The sequence below is a fragment of the Mercenaria mercenaria genome, chromosome 10 (genome assembly GCF_021730395.1).
Source record: "Mercenaria mercenaria strain notata chromosome 10, MADL_Memer_1, whole genome shotgun sequence".
Lineage (NCBI taxonomy): Eukaryota > Metazoa > Mollusca > Bivalvia > Venerida > Veneridae > Mercenaria > Mercenaria mercenaria.
The window spans coordinates 22469995-22488090 of record NC_069370.1 but is presented as its reverse complement, the minus strand read 5'-3'; the positions used below and the strand labels follow the sequence as shown (position 1 = coordinate 22488090).

General features: G+C 35.0%; 2 protein-coding genes across 4 annotated transcripts; one reads left to right on the top strand and one right to left on the bottom strand.

The window, feature by feature from the left end:
- Window positions 1-403: 403 nt before the first annotated feature.
- LOC123560474 (serine protease inhibitor Cvsi-2-like) lies at window positions 404-5408 on the top strand. The gene is made up of 3 exons (XM_045352661.2): window positions 404-525; window positions 2637-2753; window positions 5160-5408. Exons 1-3 carry the CDS (start codon window positions 465-467, stop codon window positions 5282-5284), a joined length of 303 nt encoding a protein of 100 aa, XP_045208596.2. The 5' UTR covers window positions 404-464; the 3' UTR covers window positions 5285-5408.
- A 1163-nt stretch (window positions 5409-6571) lies between these two features.
- On the bottom strand, window positions 6572-17804 carry LOC123559702 (uncharacterized). 3 transcript variants are annotated; one of them, XM_053552506.1, is made up of 10 exons: window positions 17592-17804; window positions 16517-16828; window positions 15571-15873; window positions 14357-14659; window positions 13609-13911; window positions 12181-12456; window positions 10199-10348; window positions 9476-9527; window positions 8188-8383; window positions 6572-7702 (listed from the first exon to the last, which is right to left on the bottom strand). In XM_053552506.1, the coding sequence occupies exons 1-10, from the start codon at window positions 17617-17619 to the stop codon at window positions 7505-7507; spliced, it is 2121 nt and encodes a 706-aa protein (XP_053408481.1). In that variant the 5' UTR covers window positions 17620-17804; the 3' UTR covers window positions 6572-7504. The 3 variants fall into 3 exon arrangements, with proteins under 3 accessions (XP_053408481.1, XP_053408482.1, XP_053408483.1); XM_053552507.1 differs by having other exon boundaries at window positions 8188-8380; XM_053552508.1 differs by lacking the exons at window positions 6572-7702; window positions 9476-9527 and having other exon boundaries at window positions 8194-8383.
- Between the last annotated feature and the right edge of the window lie 292 nt (window positions 17805-18096).

Genomic DNA, 18096 nt, shown 5'->3' with positions numbered 1-18096 from the left:
ACTGTTGCTATATTTCTGAAGTCAAAATATGATATTAAAACATATCACACGTTCAATAATTCAAAGTAATGTCTTAAAATTAGCGTGAAATGTCCGGTTTACTTTAATTATGGTCAGATATCTCAAAAATAAGCACACGGACCTATACATTTTATTTCATCAAATTATAGGTCATGTCTTTATTTACAACTGTGAGTTTCATCAAAATCTACATGGTAGAAAAATATCTTTTCACAACGATTAACTCGAAGTAAAACGCCCTCTCCTATCGAATTCGAAAATACCGAGTTTTAACTATATAGATGGTTACAGTATTCCGAACCGAAGCAGCTATAAAATGCCATTCCTTATCATGATCATGAAAGTTAACGTAATTGTTACGTGCATGTACTGTTTGAGATAAGAGCATTATTATGGAAAACAGCTGACATTTAGACATTGATTTGGCGCTCACATAGAACTGAATGTTTACAAACAAAAGAATAAAAATGAGAGCTGTGCTATTTTTCGTTGCAGTAACACAGAGTAAGTCATGTTTTGCTATTGAAAATCTCTGTAAATCATTCTTTAAATTTCTGTAAAGCATTCTTAAAAGACGGGCTACTGTGATATACGAAATAGAAAGAATAACTAAAATTCAATGAAAATTAGTTTAAAGTATGCATAATAGAAACGTTACTGCGATATAAATGAGTATATTTCAGTTATCAGCTTGAATTTTAAATTCGAAAATGCCGCTGCACTATAAGAATGAAAATTCTAATATGAAATAAATTGATGACATAAGTTTAAAGCTACAATAAATGTCCGAAATTCATTATATTTATATTCCTCTGTAGACGTGTCATATACACATCAGTAGCCTCGACGATGAGCATTCTGCCTGATTGAATCAAGTAAAACATAGTTCTCCTTAAAACTTTATGTCAAATTCTCCTTAAAATTTTATGTCAAATTTATCGATTGACAAGACATAACCGGATGCAAAATGACATTTGCGACACAGGCTGTACGCAAATCCATTGCAAATTGAATATATTGAAAGAAAATGGTTGAGCAGGAAGTGTATACCGCCTAAAATAAAAGATTCAGCAGAAAGAAGAGCCATAGACACATATTAAATAGCAAATGGCGTAAGTGGTTATTTACATGACTAGACTAAACACATTTGTACGAGAGCGTAACCTAAGTGCCAATATCGTCACAGGAGTGTTAAGAACCACTAAAAGGCCCGCCACTGCCGTTTTAAAGGTTGTTTATTATACAACAGCACAATATCGAGTACTCGATCGTTTTAACCATTTAATCATATAAGCAGTCTACTTCAGCGAACTTTCTAACGCGACAACAGTGAGTAAGATTACGCCAACAATGACGCCACAGGTCAATGGCGGTGCCCGCCTCCGGTTATTGGTCTTTTACAGTAACGTATATTACACCATTATATCTTTCACTACAAACACGTTATTAAAGGGTAAATAACCCTCGTTAAAAAGGTCATTTTTGAATGACCCTCATTAGAAAGGTCATTTCGATGCTAAACTGACTGGCCGAATAAATATATACTGACATATCTGTTAATTCTTAAAGTTATCCTGGTAATTCATTAACTGCTTGCGGACAATGACTTTTGGTCAAAACCAACATCTGTATTTCAATTGTAATAACAGGTATCATTAGTATCCGATCAGAAAAATACATTTATACACTGATCTGCGGGCTTTCATCTAAACACTTTGAGATTTTTATCGGTTTTCATTGACTATCCGTTTTGCTGCTTTAAGCACTTTCGCTATACTTTTAAATAGAGTAGGGACCATTTTGAGAAGCATTTTAAAAGTAAACGATTTTTTTTTATTTTATCCTTGTTGGTAGAAGAACTTAGGAAAGTCTTTGTCTTCCCTAAAATGATCCTTTTTTAACTTTACTAAATATGATATAGATTAAAAGTAATATTTTGAAATAATAGTATTTATTGCATTTGTTTTTCAATAAATTAATACAATTTTAGTGAAGTTTATAATATTCTGGTATACTGCGAAAAAATATATTATATGTTTTACTGGTATTGAACAGCACCAGAATGCGCAATAATTTAAATTATTAACTTGAGATTGCTTTTAGTTAAACCACGCGTCTCTCCATACCGCTTCATTCAACCTTTATCCTGCTGGCGGCAAGTGATTTTGCCTTTTCGATCAGTGCAGACCAAGATCAGCCTACACGGATCATGTTCTGCACTGTTCGCTATTCAGTCTGTAGAACTTCAATCAACACCCCTTCGAATAATAAATGGTAATGCCTAAATTGAAAGATAGACCAGTCCATTTTAGAAATTAAGCAGGATAAGGGTTAAACTGAAAGGTGAATTGACATGCAATATCCAGTTATATCAAAAAGACATTTCTAGATATAAGTTAATGTTTTTGAAAATAGAAAGGGAAATGACCAAAATTGTATAAGAAAATGTATGCAACCATAACTAATCAACCAAAAATGATCAAAAATGCACTCTCTTCTTACGCTGATAATTATGCATGAATATTATCACTAATTGTGTAGTTTTTACTGAACTTTCAAATCAGCCGTTAAATAAATTTTTAAGTCATTTAAATACTTGATGTGATACTTTTCAGTTGTTTACATCTATGCTGAAGACTGCCCAACCAATAACGTCCATACGGACTGCACGCATTTGCAGTGTACATCTGAATATCACAGGGAATGTGTGAACCATGTTTGCACATGCAACCGTAAGCAGAGATCATTTTACTCATGAATTCTAACCTGATCATTTAAAGTTCTGGAGCATATGCATGTAAAGCATCATTAAAATCACACACAAATGGAATATATTGCAAAATGTGTGTTAGTTTGCAAATGTTTTATCATATACAACACCCAGAAAATTTAGGAAATTGTTTCACATTTAATTTATTCCTTCCAGCTAAAGCACTTTTGAAGTCGAAATTTACAGTTTTAAAGTTAAATAGTCAAAACTATAACCACCCTATAGGCAATGAAGAGAACTAGTGGTCACATGAAACACCAAATTTGGTGACTTCATTTTTTTCAGTTCCAAATAAAATTACTCTTGTCAAATTTTATCACATTTCAATAGAAATGGCAATGCAATAATCGTTCGTTTGTGAATATTAAGCTATGACATTAGCCAATGATATTACCGAAAACTCAGCCCAAATGATAAACTTTGCTCACATGATCACTTTCGGTTAATCAAATTTCTTGTAACAAATGGAGATAATAACGTCTAAACTCATAGACAGCTTCCGGTAATCTAAATGTTTATGACATGTTCGGATTACGCAATACGTGTAACAAACGCTCAACCTGCCTTTCCCATTTACCTTCACGTGTTCTGATAACGTCGCGACACGTGTAACAAGCGCGCCTTTCCCTTTTACCTTTGATGTGTTCTGATAACGTCGCGACACATGTGACAAGCGCGCTCAGCCTGCCATTCTCTTTTAATTATGTTATGTTCTAATTACGTCGCGACACTTGTAACAAGCGCTGTCAGTCTGCCTTTCCTTTTAAACTATGACATGTTCTGACTACGTCGCAACTCGTGTAACAAGCACGCTCAACCTGCCTTTCCCTTTTAACTATGACGTGTTCTGATAACGTCGCTACACGTGTAGCAAGCACGCTCAGCCTGCTTTTCACTTTTAATTATGACATGTTCTGATAATGTCGCTACACGTGTAACTAGCACGCTCAGCCTGCCTTTCCCTTTTAACTATGACGTGTTCTGATAACGTCGCTACACGTGTAACTAGCACGCTCAGCCTGCATTTCCCTTTTAACTATGACGTGTTCTGATAACGTCGCTACACATGTAACTAGCACGTTCAGTCTGCCTTTCCCTTTTAATTATGACGTGTTCTGTTAACGTTGCGACACATGTAACAAGCGCATTCAGTCGGCCTATTACTTTTAACTATGATGTGCTCTGATTACATCATTACATGTATAACGAACACGTTCAATCTGTCTTACTCTTTTAACTTTGACATGTTCTGATTACGTCGCAACTCGTGTAACAAATGCACTCAGTCTGCCTTATACCTTGGTTAAAAGAAAGAACGCTACGAACTCCGTACGAGTAGGTTTTCAGTCTAATTTTGGAAAACTCGTACGGCGTCCGTACGAACATCGTTGACGCGTATGAGCGTCGTACGGATTTTTTGAGCTTATGGAGGACTCGGAAACTCGGGCTCCGTACAACTTCCTTGGTGATTCAATGTAGTATCAATACAAGATCCCGTATGAGCGCCGTACGAGCCAACGGGAATCATACGAGGTAAGGCTTGGCTCCTTGTCAGCTCCGTACGACTTGTATGCGATATCCGTACGGATATCCTACGATTGAAAATGGAAAATTTCAGACGTTGCCGAACTGATTTGTTCTTGTCGCACGGACACCGTACGAGTGCTGTGCAGGCGCCGTACGAACCCATGAGCACCGTACGAGGTACTGCCGGGCTCCTTGCGAGCTCCGCACGACTTGTCTGCGATGTCCGTACGGATATCCTACGATTGCATCCTCTAAAGATCGTACGGGGCCCGTAGGTACTGTGAGCAGACGCTACGATTTTACAGAGACCGTAAGGATTCTAAAATTCATGGACTCGTATGATTTTTTTAAAACCGTACTGACATCGTATGGTTTTGTGACTGAAGCATTACTGTTTTAACTATGACATATTCTGATAACGCAGCAATTTGACGCGGCCTTATTTCAAGATTAACGTGTAACAATCTGGTGTTAAGTCTGCCTTCCTTAACTGACATTTCCGGATGACGTTGCGACACGTATAACAATCGTTTTTAGTCTGCCTTCCCCTTTTGACATATTCTGGTAGTGGCGCGTTACTTAAAACAAGTTTGTTAACTGCCTTTCTCTTTTGAGCGTTGGCCTTGTACGTCACTGTTAAACAGTCGTAGCTTTGTAAATGTATCCTGGTTTTTCCACGTAAGTGATTTATCGTAAGTAATTTTGCAGTTGACATTACAAAGGTTAACATGCACTTACTTCATTAAAACAGAAAGGAATCATTCAGTACATACATCAGTTTGTTCATACACAGTTTATGTTTCAATATTGATATTATGACACGTATTTTTTGTATTCTCAGCAAATCAAGGTAGTTACTGTACCCACACAGTGAACTGTACAAGTAATGTATACCTACCGGCCTGCTGGTTAGGATGGCACTGTGTCAATCAAGGATGTAGATGTGGTGGAAGCTTTGGAAAATAAAGTCCTTGCTCTTGTTTCTGTTGAAGTTATTGCAATATTAAAGTTAATGTGAAAATACGTTTTCTATTGCTTTTCATATACATGTATATGTATGTAGAGCAATTCCTTCAGCTCATCGTTGTAAGTATGTAAACATTCAAGTTGCATAATAAATTATGTCATGTATCTTTGTACTGAAGAAATTTAATGCAAAAGCTGCGAATTGAAAGTCAAGCTGTTTAAAATCTTAGTTAAAATCATTAATGGATACGGGCCCAGTATCGTGTTAGAGTGATAGAGCTATTGAAGATAAATTACACAGGAATCTATACGAAAATGGTCGGGACCTTTAATATCCGGGTTTCTCGAGTTATTTATCCTCGAGTGATCAGTATGTGACTGCAGTTTATGCGTTGAAAACAATACCAAGTTTCCTGCCTGTAAACATGAGATGTGTGATAAACTATGATTTTTACATCATTATCTTTGTAAAATGTAGTATAAATGAGACAAAAAGTATATTTACGCTAAAATATAGCAGGAGAAGCATGTCTTGTCGACTTATTTTCAACATTTTCAAGCGGAGACATCACATTCCTAGTCCGCTGGGAGATGGAAACCCTCGCCCTCACCTACCACACACTCGCAGCATCGTTGTAAGGTTCATAGCTATGCTTCCCATATCTAACAGTTTTGGTGATTTTTAATAGGAAGTTATAACGAACATTTCATATCTTTCTATTTTGTAATTATAGTATATATACGTAAAATAACAGATACGAGTCAGTCTATTGTAAATATGCTTAACGTTTATTATTTGTCTCGGATATGTTCAGTGTTATCTTGTTCACAAAACAATTAAATTGTAACTATTTATAGAATATTTGGTTAGACCGTGATCGTACCACCTGTACTTAGAATGTTAAGTTTAATGTCCAGTCCATTTTGCAGTTTTGTCCGACTGTCCAATACTGATACTACATATAGGACCGCATCGGTAGCCTAGTGGTAAAGTGTCCGCTTCGAGTGCGGGAGGTCGTGGGTTCGATCCCTGGCTGCGTCATACCAAAGACGTGAAAAATGGTACTAGTAGCTACCTCGCTTGGCGCTCAGCATTAAGAGGATGGTGCTAGGACTGGTCAGCCCGGTATTAGTATAATGTGACTGGGTGGGGTATCATGCCACATGTCTACGACGTGATATGCCAGCGAGGCAGCACTATAAAGCTGGGCATTGTGCTCACTGCTACAAGTAGACACCGTCATTTATATGACTGAAAAACTGTTAAAAAGACGTTAAACCCGAACACACATATATATCATATTTATTGAAACAAAAGTTATCTAAATGGTGACATTAAAAAGACGTAGACCATACATATTGTGAAAAGAGAAAATTGCGTATCACAAATCCTTCGTTCTTATATAGTGGAGCATGACCAATGGTGTCTCTCCGTGCATGATCAGACATTAGAATGCTACTTCCACAAGCCTTGATGATAAAAATGCATTTTTAAAACATGCTTAAATTGCTAAAAGTAATCACTAAACTCAATCAAGGGCGGAGGAGAGTGGGGTTGACGGGGGTATTCTGACCCCAAGTGCTGTGGTAAATATAACATTAATATATACATATTTAGAGTCTAAACATATTTCATTGCATATACATGAATAATCATTGTAAATTGTTATCACATACATACATCGAGCATACATAAATATACCAATGCAAATATACAAAAGGGTTGGGTCAGAAGTTATAACAGCATTATCAGTGGTCCTCCTCAGATTATACATATATTTATATCTATATGTTGTTACATCTAATTTTGCATGTTATTATTTCCGTGTAATAAAAGAAAATAACACAGATCTGCCAAGATGACATGGGATTTTGTCAACAATATTGTCAATTTTTTCTCAAAAATAAACAACACCCTAATCTGGTGCCTTGCATGTTATTACTGTTCTTTCTTCTTTGTTTGACTGTATTTCATATCACAAAAGATGACCAGTGTTATTTATGAACAGACAAAAATTGCTCTGCAAACATTTGAACATAACTGTAATTATAAGCAAACAATTAAATACTCAAACAAATGAAAAACTTCCACAATTTCTTTCATTTATGTCAATTAGTTCCAGACGACAACTGCTTCTTGTACATATAAGTTTTAGCAATCTTTTACACAAACATACTTTAGCGTGCACAACATTTTCATCAGTTGTCTTTGATTTAATTTCAAACTGATTTTTGCTGATTAGCATAAATATTATCCGCTTCCGTATATTCGTTGTTCTTTGCCTGTTCAGCCGCTGTCTTGACAAAGTCGATATCAACGTACTCCGTAGGAGAGTTTCGACGCTTGGCGGCGGCTCCCTTCAAAGGTGCATCATTAGGATCAAAGTCAAGGTCGGCATACAGCAGCTGTCCATCTTGCTGAATGACAATATTACCACGATTAAAATTATAATCTTATATAATAGTATCAATTTTATTTGATATAATCCATAATCCTTATATTCCCAAATTATGTTGGATTACTAAATCCCAAATTATGTTTGATTACTAATTCGAATTCGTTAAGTTAATGTAATTAAATTAAAATACTAAAGATAACAATATTTTGCAACTTTGAGATACTTTCATTTTCATATAAGACACCAAAACATGCACTTTAAATGTCACCGCCACCAGTGTTTCTGAATTCTGTACCAGTGCTAACCTCTTTTCCGTAAGTAAGTGACAACTTCTTCACATGATTTCAGACACAATGTCTCCTACTAACACGTCCTGTAGCCCAAGGAATGAACACAGGACTGCAGATCTGCACTCTACCTATTGAGCTAAGCGCACTGGCGGCAGAGAGAAAGTGACATTTGAAAAAATAACAGTTTAAGTAAAAGAAAATATTCAAACAATACCTGGGTATTTTGGGGGCTATTGGCTGAAGAATTTGACTGTCCAGTTTTGTTTACTTCTGAATACGTTGCATCGGCGTTAGACAATGCCTTGTCTTTGACAGGTTGAGAATATTTTACTTCCGAATCATCAAACCCGTGCGCACCATCATTCAAATTTCCATGTGGATCACCTTCCAGTTTGTCTTCTTTGTTTCTGCTGAAATTCAAACAAGAGCAATTACTCTGATATTAAACTGAGAACAATTTACGATAGTTTTTTTTACAAACTAATTAATTAAGAATCTGACATCAACTCTAATGGTAAAGGCAATGGCAAAAATAAGTGAAGTTCAGTTATGTTTATCATGTATCTATTTTCATTAAATGTTCTATACTGACGCAAAATAATGATATAGATAAGTGTGTGATTTATTTTTACTTAATTATGCATGTTACAATTCAAATATTTGTAACCCGATTGTCAGACACCGCTTCTAATGTTTATTCTATTGTTTATCAATACGAACGATACGATATGGTAGCCAATCATTCATGTCACTCATTTATGTTGCAATCATTCCCCGTTTCTCATGTTTCTCATGGATATTTCCGCTTTTTCCTCGTCTATCTCACGAACATTCTCTTTTGTCTCATTAATATTTCCTCTTTTCAGTAATTTTACGAACATTCCATTTTTCTCATTTATTTTATGAAAATTACATTTTTCATTTCTCTCACGGCCAAAGTCAACGGAGAAATTGTATTCTCCCTCTGTTCGATTTTCCCGCGAAATATAGTAGTATAATATTATAGTGGATAATAAACATGCTGATTAATTTGATTTAATTGAATTTGGTTTTTACGGCACATCAACACAGTACAGATTATATGGCACCAGATATGTTCACGTCTCATTAATATCGAAATAAAACTATGTGGTATGGAGTCAAAACTTTCATGCCTGCTGAAAACACAGATTTACAGTAAAACTAAGTGTTCAGACCCTATTAGTCGCCTCTTACGATCAAGAAAGGTTATACCAGTAGTTCCAGTTCTTTTCATACACAAAATACCATCTCAGAATTATTTATAGGATACAAAATTCAAATATGGTATTCTTAGATTTATGATTAAAGAAATAACGTGAGAGTTTGAAGGCTATAATATCCAATAGGGTTCTGTGAATTTTACACACATTTTGCTTTCATCCTTTTGACAACATTTGTGAAATTAATTTCCCAACATACCGGTATGCCTGTCACAAAGTTATAAAAACTGATACTAGATAGAAATGAATTAAGTAACAAACCTAACTCTATCTGGGTTTGCACTGAATCTCATTTGATTTGCTTTCAGTTTAGCTGAAATAATGTAGCAAAGCAAACTATTTGTCAACAACATTACAACACATTCTTAAGGTAGTGAACCCGTAACGAGAATCGGCATATTACGTCTTGTCTGAATGCGTATTCGGCATTCTCCGGGTTTTTTTTTCTGGAAAATTGAGCTCGTTGAACTACTTTACCTCCTAAGAATGCCGAATTTCCTAACGAGAGTATGTTATTACGCGGATTATTGCCGAGTGTCATTACGGGTCCGATAAGTTGAAGTCCCTAATCAGAGGGAAGTAAGATACATGTATAATTTTGTCCTTACAGCTAATAGCCCACGGTTTTAGTGAAATTTTTCAATGTGTTCATTTCCATCAAGTTTGGCATAGAATGTATTTAAAACATTGAAAAATAATTAAGTGGGTGAAAATAAATGTGAGATACTGGTACGTGTAAAAAAAACAAGAAGAATGTAATTTTTCTGCATTATTTCAATAACTGCTTGTGGTTATTCATAACAATATCTTTGTAAAAATCTTATGCCAATAAGTCTGTAGCACTAGTCACTTTGAGAGTATTTACTTTTATTGGGATTTTTGTTAGTCTCTTTAAAATGGTAGCAAAAATCTGGCAAAAACAACATTTTCACGAACAAGAGTACAATATTTACATAGTATTGTAAAACAGAAAACAGAAATTACCTTTAGTGTTCCTCAATGTTTTTCTTACAATAAGGCATACGATGACTACAACAAAGAGGACAGCTAAACAAGAGCCAAGAATAATCCAAATAAACAAGTTATCACCAGAGGCAGAGTTGTCCAAGTCTTTGGAACGTTTCTCATCTTTCTCTGAATTAGAAAACACAATATGAGAAATAGTTGATGTTAAAGCCATCTAACAGATTAACTTGTCTCAAAGAGTATATATAAAAAGAATACAACATTATTTTAGAATTCATACAGAGACAATAGTTCATGTTTAGTAGAAAAAGAAGGCAGCATACACTCAAGTAGAATTGTTTGTTTGTTTGTTGTTGTTGTTGGGACACAATTAAGGTCATATGGCGACTTTCCAGCTTTGATGATGGAGAAAGACCCCAGGTGCCCCTCCGTGCATTATTTTATCTCGGGCGGGCACCTGACCATCCGTAAACTAGTCCCAATCCGTGACTCTAGTTACCTCCCCTTGACGGTCCGTCCACATAAATATCAGACTAAGATAATTACGTCACGAGTTGGACTATCCGTAAGCCAGCTGGATTGTTTCCTCACATGAAGAATTCAACGCCCCGAGTGAGGAGTGAGGCTCTATTCCACGTCGATGAGGGACAAGTGATTAAAGTCAGAGACCTTAACTACTCGGCCACAGAGGTCCCAGAATTGTCTGTAGATTTACCAGTGCTAATAACCAAGTTAAAATGCATTTGATAAGGTTAAAAGTATTCAGTGCTTTACCTTGGAAATGGTATCATGGGGTTATGCATGAACGTAAGTTTTAAGGGTATAATGTTTCAGGGGATATTTTTCTCTTACGCATAAATTAACGATATCGTATAATGAAATAAAATCAAAAATGGTTTTCATTTCTGTCTAAAGTGCGATTGATTGATCAAAGCCACTACTGGAATCAGATATATAACTAGCTGTCCACCATCACTAGCCATTTTTTCTAACATAGCCTATAACTGATTTAAAAATAATAAAAAAAATACCTGAAATCATTTTTATATATTAATTAGCAATGCCATGCGTAATATGTCATTGCTACGCTTCATGAATATACATATAACACTTTAACCATACACATGTTCGCGTTTGAGGAAACAACAATTTTTAAAACTAGGTCTAGTTGAGATTGTATTTCTTTAAATATCCAGCTTGAGGGTTTAAACATGTTTGATAAAGAAAACTGAAAACAATGAAAATCATTTGTATATAGATATACAAGGAAATAAAAAAGACTATGGCAGCCATTTGTTTACTTTAACAAGGTTAGGATAGTAATGTTTTAATTTAACAAGGTTAGGATAGTCATGTTTTAATTTAAAAGCCCATAACGATTTTGTATAAAATGTGGCTGCCACATTATCCGTTATGAACATAAAATACATTAATTTCTTGTTAAATCCTATTTGCGATAAATAGTTTCTTTAACATTTGTCGAAGGTGTGAATATTGTTGAATACACTAGAATGTTTTATTGATCTATTGTTTTTTATTACCTCCCTATATGGCTCTAACTATAATAGTTCATGTGCAATATTAAAAGTAGAGCTTTTCTAACCATTTAATTACGCATAACATCTACTTGGAAAGTTGTTTAATCTGATTTTAAGATAAAAAGTTAGAGCTTTATGGACCTTTAACAAGGCTAGGCTAGTCATTTCTTTTTAATTGAATAAGATTAGGTTAGCACTTTTTAATCTAATGATACTAGAAGAGTCATAATTCACTTAACAGGATAAGGATATTCATTTGAATTTAACGGCACAAATGTACTAGGTTAGTCATTTTTAATTCAACGCTTTTTTAATTTAAAAAGACTAGGATAAAAATTATTTTGGCTAGATTCTGATACTTCTAGATTAGTTTATGGTTAAGTATTGTTTTGAATGGATATGGAAAGCTATTAATTTTACTACAGATCAAGATATATTGGAAAGTCATAAAAAAGAAGTTACCAAGAATGTTTACAGTCAGAGTCTTTTGGTCACTTGTTTGTAAATAATGAGTTTGGCAAATAAACTTTCGTTGTTGTGTAAGATTTGCTTCAACCGCTATGACGCAGTCTGCTTGCAATTGACACTGTTTCATAGTTATGTTTCCAACATCAGATTGTTCCACCCATGAAATGTTGGAGGCCGGAATGCTTTGTGCTGAGCATTTTACGTGTGCCTGTTCTCCTTGTAAAATTGTAAGTTCTGAACCAGATATGTTGAATTCGATGAAAGGTGCATCTATAATTAACAAAAAGAAATGACAGTTAATAATAAGATGTGCGATGTATTTGCAGCTCGAAGTCGCTTATGTAAAAATTCCGGCTTTCTCGAAGATATTTTCAAGTCCCGTCCCGAAAACACGTCCACAAACTATCAATGTTTAAGTCAGATTTCGGTTATCTCGAAGTAAAACGCTCGATCCTACTGAGTTACACCTCTATTTTGGTCTTGCGGTATCAGTTTAAATAAGATAAAAAATAATAAAATAAGGGTGCAAAGCATGTCTATATATCTATTTAGCGGTTGGTAGAGTCAGAAGAATTGTTGGTATATTGTAGATATATTTTCTGTTTCTTTTGGATCGTGGAGTAATTATTCAATTTTACTGTAACAGAAATCCATCTAAACCGGTTCTGCGGGAGAATGAGGTTGTTGCACATTTCATTACCTCTCATGAACAGACTCGATCAAACTGAGTTTGCTAATATTTTGATTGTTGCGTTCTATGCTTCCAAAGGATCTTCTTATAGATTTTAAATTTGTAGTTACAGTTTCTGTAAATTGTATTTAAGGACGGAAACACAACTTTTTGTCTACTCAGGGCAAGAAGTCTACTGCGGACATCGTCTCTTAAACACGTTTTCCAGATCATACTTTTCAGACCAAGGAACGCTGAAAAGTGGTAGGTCGAAGTGGTGGCGGGGTTGGAGATAGAGGTGAGGCGGGTGTGGTAGGTGGAGGTGGGGGGCTGGGCGAGGGGGTGCAACATGCCAAATATGAACAAATTTTCCCTTAAAAGTTTCGGATAACCTCCAAATTAATATTAATCATACAACAGAGATCTTGAACTAAAATCTCCGTTTTCCCCATTATATACTTTTGTACTTGAAACAAAAATCTTTGGGACAAAAACAGAAGGGACTCAACTGGTAGGTCACTGATGAACATCGACTACTTAACAGATTTGTATATATCATTATAAACGCCATACTTAAGTATAAGCGATTGTCACAGTAACCATGGTAAACCTGCATATTCTAAATATTTTTTCTTTCAGTAAATAAGAAAAGCTTAACAAATATTTCATAAATGAAATAACATATTCATAATCTATATCAATAAAACCTATATTTCTCGGGTGTACAAAAACTAAACAAACATCTCACTTACAAGGCAGAACGATCGAGCGTGCGTCGTTCAAATTGACAGCAAAATTTTGACAATCAGCTGAGCATTCAATTTTTGTACCATTGTCGTCTTTATCAACATTCAAGTTTACTGCATGTTCCGAATCCCAGGAGCCATGATGTTGGTTCACGTTATTGGTGTAACGTTCTGAAACAATGACTCCGTTTGATGCACTAATGTTTGCCCCACAAGCTGGGTTTGAATTGTAGATGGTACAAACAGCGTATATTTCAAGTGGAAGTTTTTGCTCAACTTTGACCTCCAGGTTGATAGATAAAGGTGGAACTGAAATAGGCAAGAATCTGGTTGAATTCTCAGGGATGTACGTAATAATAATCTTTCATAATGTGTTAGAATCGAAATTATATATATCTTAAACAGTGATTTGTTCTTGAATAAAACCAATGTTTGTCGTTAAGATGTGTATTATTATATAATTCGGGCTGCGCTCTCGTGATATAATTCCTTCTCATCTGAACTTCAAACAATAATTTTATCCGTTACAAATAACTGTTTGAGATATATTATTTCTTAAATATTTTATACAATACAATTTCGGTATTTTGTTTTGGTGCTTATGTGTAAGACGTATGGTTCTGCTCAAAAGACAAATTTATTAAAAAGAATTGATATACAATAATATGAACAAAATTATAAGAAATTAAGTAGGAGATTTCACAGAAACACTAAAAAGTCGAAAATGAATTGAAATTATTTCATTGATACTTACACATAATATTAAACCGTTTCGATGAGGAACAAGCCCATGTGATCTTGTACCATTCATTGAAACGACAACATGCGACGTTTTCACTATTCCAAGTTCGTTCAAATGTTGACAGGGAAACAATACTCGTGTATAAAGATGTGGTAGCATTGAAACTATTTACTTGGACTGCAGACGGCACTTCCATACCGGAAATGTTCAAAATTGCATTCGGAGCAGGTCTTCCACCATCCACTATGCACGTAATATTACCGATACTTCCTTCCTTGAGAATCTGTGGTACCAATAACTTTAATGTTGGTGATTCTGAAAGGACAGCGTGAGAAAATATTCAAATAAAGTGTATGGTCATTATCAATGTATCTGAAGTGTAACGGGCCGAAGTTAGTTCGAATCCTGACTAGGGATAGTTTCACACTAACAACAACAACAAAAAAAGCCACTACAGAAAATTTACAACATTATTTAATGTATTACACAAAAAAAAACAACAATTATATAATCCACAAAACAAAAAGATACAATTGGGTGAAACACCCCTGACGCAGCGCCCACCTCCTTAAATAACCAGAAACCGACCATATCTAGGCACTTTTCCCGCCTAATCATCGTAGAATAAACACAGATATCAAATCATTGGTCGTCACACTTAGCAACATAACATAACAAGTGTTCGGCAATGTCCGTAAAAGAAATGACCATTGAGTAATTTTGTAACAAAAATGGATTGGACGTTGCACGTGCGCGATCCAATAAAATTAAATGTAATAAGAACAACTGAATGCGCACGAGACTTGATTTACAAGTTTCAAGATAAATGTAGATTAAGAACACTTTAATGATCTATAAGTGAGAGGTGTATGTTTGACGGCCTATTACAGAAGAAAAGTATATCAGTTACGTATAAAGTGACTTATAACTAAATTACCCTATTAATTGATGTAAATTCTTCAATATGACCGCTGTCTTTATAGTAATTATGAGTTCCCTAAAATTCGAAACGTGATTGATTGTTTTTTCTGTATCTAATGCGCAGTTCCGTTCATCTAAAGCAGGCAAGTAATATAACAAAATAAAACGCTGTGTTTAAAACATAAGTACTCTATATACAAATGCAATTAATACATAAATCACAGTAACACTGTCTATATTTGAACTTTGATTTTGATTTTTCTCGACTTTTCAGAATGAAATAAATACGATATAGTTTCACTTACTGATAACATACACACGTGCAGCGATGATTAGAGGTGAAGTTAATGCATCGTTCATGACTGTGCATTTCATGATTGCCATATGGTGACGGTTATGAAGAATAAAGTATGTTATGTAACCCGCTGTTTCATTAAATCGTGGTGAGCTTAGTGATTCATTCCCTATTGACATGGTGACTTTTATTGGTTGTGTACCACCACTTGTCTTGCAGAGAACGCTGAAGCGATCTTTATCTTCACCAACAATACATCCCTTACAGTCGTCTATGTCCTTTAAACCTTCAAATGCTAATGCGCTTGGTGCAACTACAATATATGTTCAAATTAAAATTCGGTCGCATTTAAAGATTATGGTTTGTGAAAGTATTTGATAAAGACCAAATGGATATTAGCAAATATCATTAAAAAAGACAAACAATGAATTTTAGGTAGTGGACCCGTAATGGCAATAGGCTATTTCAGTGCGATTACATATTCTCCGTATGAAATTTCGGCATTCTTCCGTTGTTTATGACAAATAATTTACGATGTTTCTCATTACAGGTCTGGTGCAGTCGTTGTGCGCATGTCACAAAATCATTATCATCGGAGCGCAAGGCAAAAATACGCAAATTTTCTCATGTCCGCACGCATTCAGTGTATAATATGTATAACACACTTACTAAAGGTTATGGTTAGTTTTACCATAGTTACAGAATATATACATTAAAAATACTTTTCGTTTCAGTCGCTTGATTCCGGTATATACCGGTGTCTGGTATATATCACAGGCGCACCAGATCTGTTTTTAGTCACAGCCAATAATTTACAGTTAGGACCGAAGAATGCCAAAATTTCGTACGGAGAATATGTAATCACACGGAAATAGCCGCCATCACCTCAAGTTTAAATTTTTATTTCGGATAATAATTGAAACGTCTTCAGAATCTTGATTTTAAACCTTTTGTACCTGTTAATATCACTTCGACAATATTTGAAAAGCCCACTTGACTGCCACAGTAAACTCCATATCGACCATTCATTCGTTTCTTGAACATGGTTATAGTCAACACATATTGACCATTCCGTTCCTTTTCTTCCTCATACACATCTTTCGTCAAACGTATTGTAATAGTGTGATTCTGTGTAGAACGCTTCCACTCTCGCACAGTGTGTTCTGGATTTTGCATAACATATTTCGATGGATAATATTCAAGTTCTACGTTCTCGTCTTCTTTTACCTTTGTTGTTCTTAGGTAGACAAACCCACAATTTGATATATCTAAGTGAAAAAAAGAGAAATATTTTGTTTTACAGTTTATCAATATTTGATTGCACTAGAAGTGACACCACAATAATAATAGTATGGCTAATTTTCAAATTGTTTTAAATCTTTTACGAAGATAACTTGTTATCTGGCTAGCATCTACCCCAGATAGAACGTAAATGTGTAAATAGCTGATAGATAGTTTCCATGTATCACATCAAAATGATCGAGGCTGGTGTAGGATGAATCTTTTGGTTTGATATCAAACACTTATCGGCAGACAAGCCATTCAATAAGTGTATTATTACATGACAGCACAAACTCACTTTCACGGTTTTATTTTCAAATTTTTGACTTATTATAATTGGCTATTATGATTCATAGATATCATAATTATATAAATGAAGCGTTATAACCGCCACACTTATGAAAGACCTTTACTTTAAAATGACTTTGGATTCAGTTTCAACATATACATGATTAAGAATCAGCACAAATTTGTCTTTAAACTAAAACCTTTTTTAAATACTTCACGTAAATCTTTTTAAATTGGCGGCTGGGCATTAACACAGAAACATATTTGTTTCAACATAAAAATTGATCAGCAGTAATTGTTGTGGCTTATCAGTTAAATGCTGACATTATATCATGGAAGAATTGTAAACCTCCAAATGTAAAAGTGGTTATAAATGTGAAAACAGTCACAAAATTTATGTGAAATAATTTAACAACGTGTGTTGACATTATATCGATATACATGTACATATATTTTATATACCTAGAAGCTGAAGTTTTGGAGTCTCCATTGAACAACTTACGCTCTTGTTCGTATAATCAACCCGATAAAATACCTCGTCATCGTTTCTGACAGTGTCAGTTAAAACCAAGTAATATGACCCATCTTGGAAATACTGTGTGAACTTGGCTTTGTCAGGAAGAATGGCCCATGGATTTCGTTTATTTGTTCGCTGCCATTTCACGTCTGCGTCCGAGATTGCTAGGCCCAAGCGTTCTTGAGTTATCATCCGGAAACTGATTGGTCTACAGACCGACCGACAGTTATCATCGAACAATGATATTTACAATACACCCCTCCTCCTTCGAAGGAGCAGTGGGGGCAATTAATTTTCAGACTAGAAGATCCTTTTGTAGAAAAGCCCTTGTCTCCCCCAATCCATAGTCGTAATAGGCAAGAAGTCAATAGGGGAGAGGAGCGAAAGTCAAAGCGAAAGAGGAGCGAAAGTCAAAGAGGCACTAATGGTTGGCTGCAATAGGGATCATCT

Bases quoted from the DNA above. Each gene is read 5' to 3' on its own strand.
- LOC123560474 (XM_045352661.2), top strand. From the start codon at position 465: ATGTTTACAAACAAAAGAATAAAAATGAGAGCTGTGCTATTTTTCGTT. The intron at 526-2,636 runs GTAAGTCATGTT...GATACTTTTCAG, and splicing joins TTTCGTTGCAGTAACACAGA to TTGTTTACATCTATGCTGAA. The intron at 2,754-5,159 runs GTAAGCAGAGAT...TTGTATTCTCAG, and splicing joins CCATGTTTGCACATGCAACC to CAAATCAAGGTAGTTACTGT.
- LOC123559702 (XM_053552506.1), bottom strand. From the start codon at position 17,619: ATGGAGACTCCAAAACTTCAGCTTCTAG. The intron at 15,874-16,516 runs GTACAAAAGGTT...CATATATTGTAG, and splicing joins TGTCGAAGTGATATTAACAG to TTGCACCAAGCGCATTAGCA. The intron at 13,912-14,356 runs GTAAGTATCAAT...TGCCTATTTCAG, and splicing joins GAAACGGTTTAATATTATGT to TTCCACCTTTATCTATCAAC.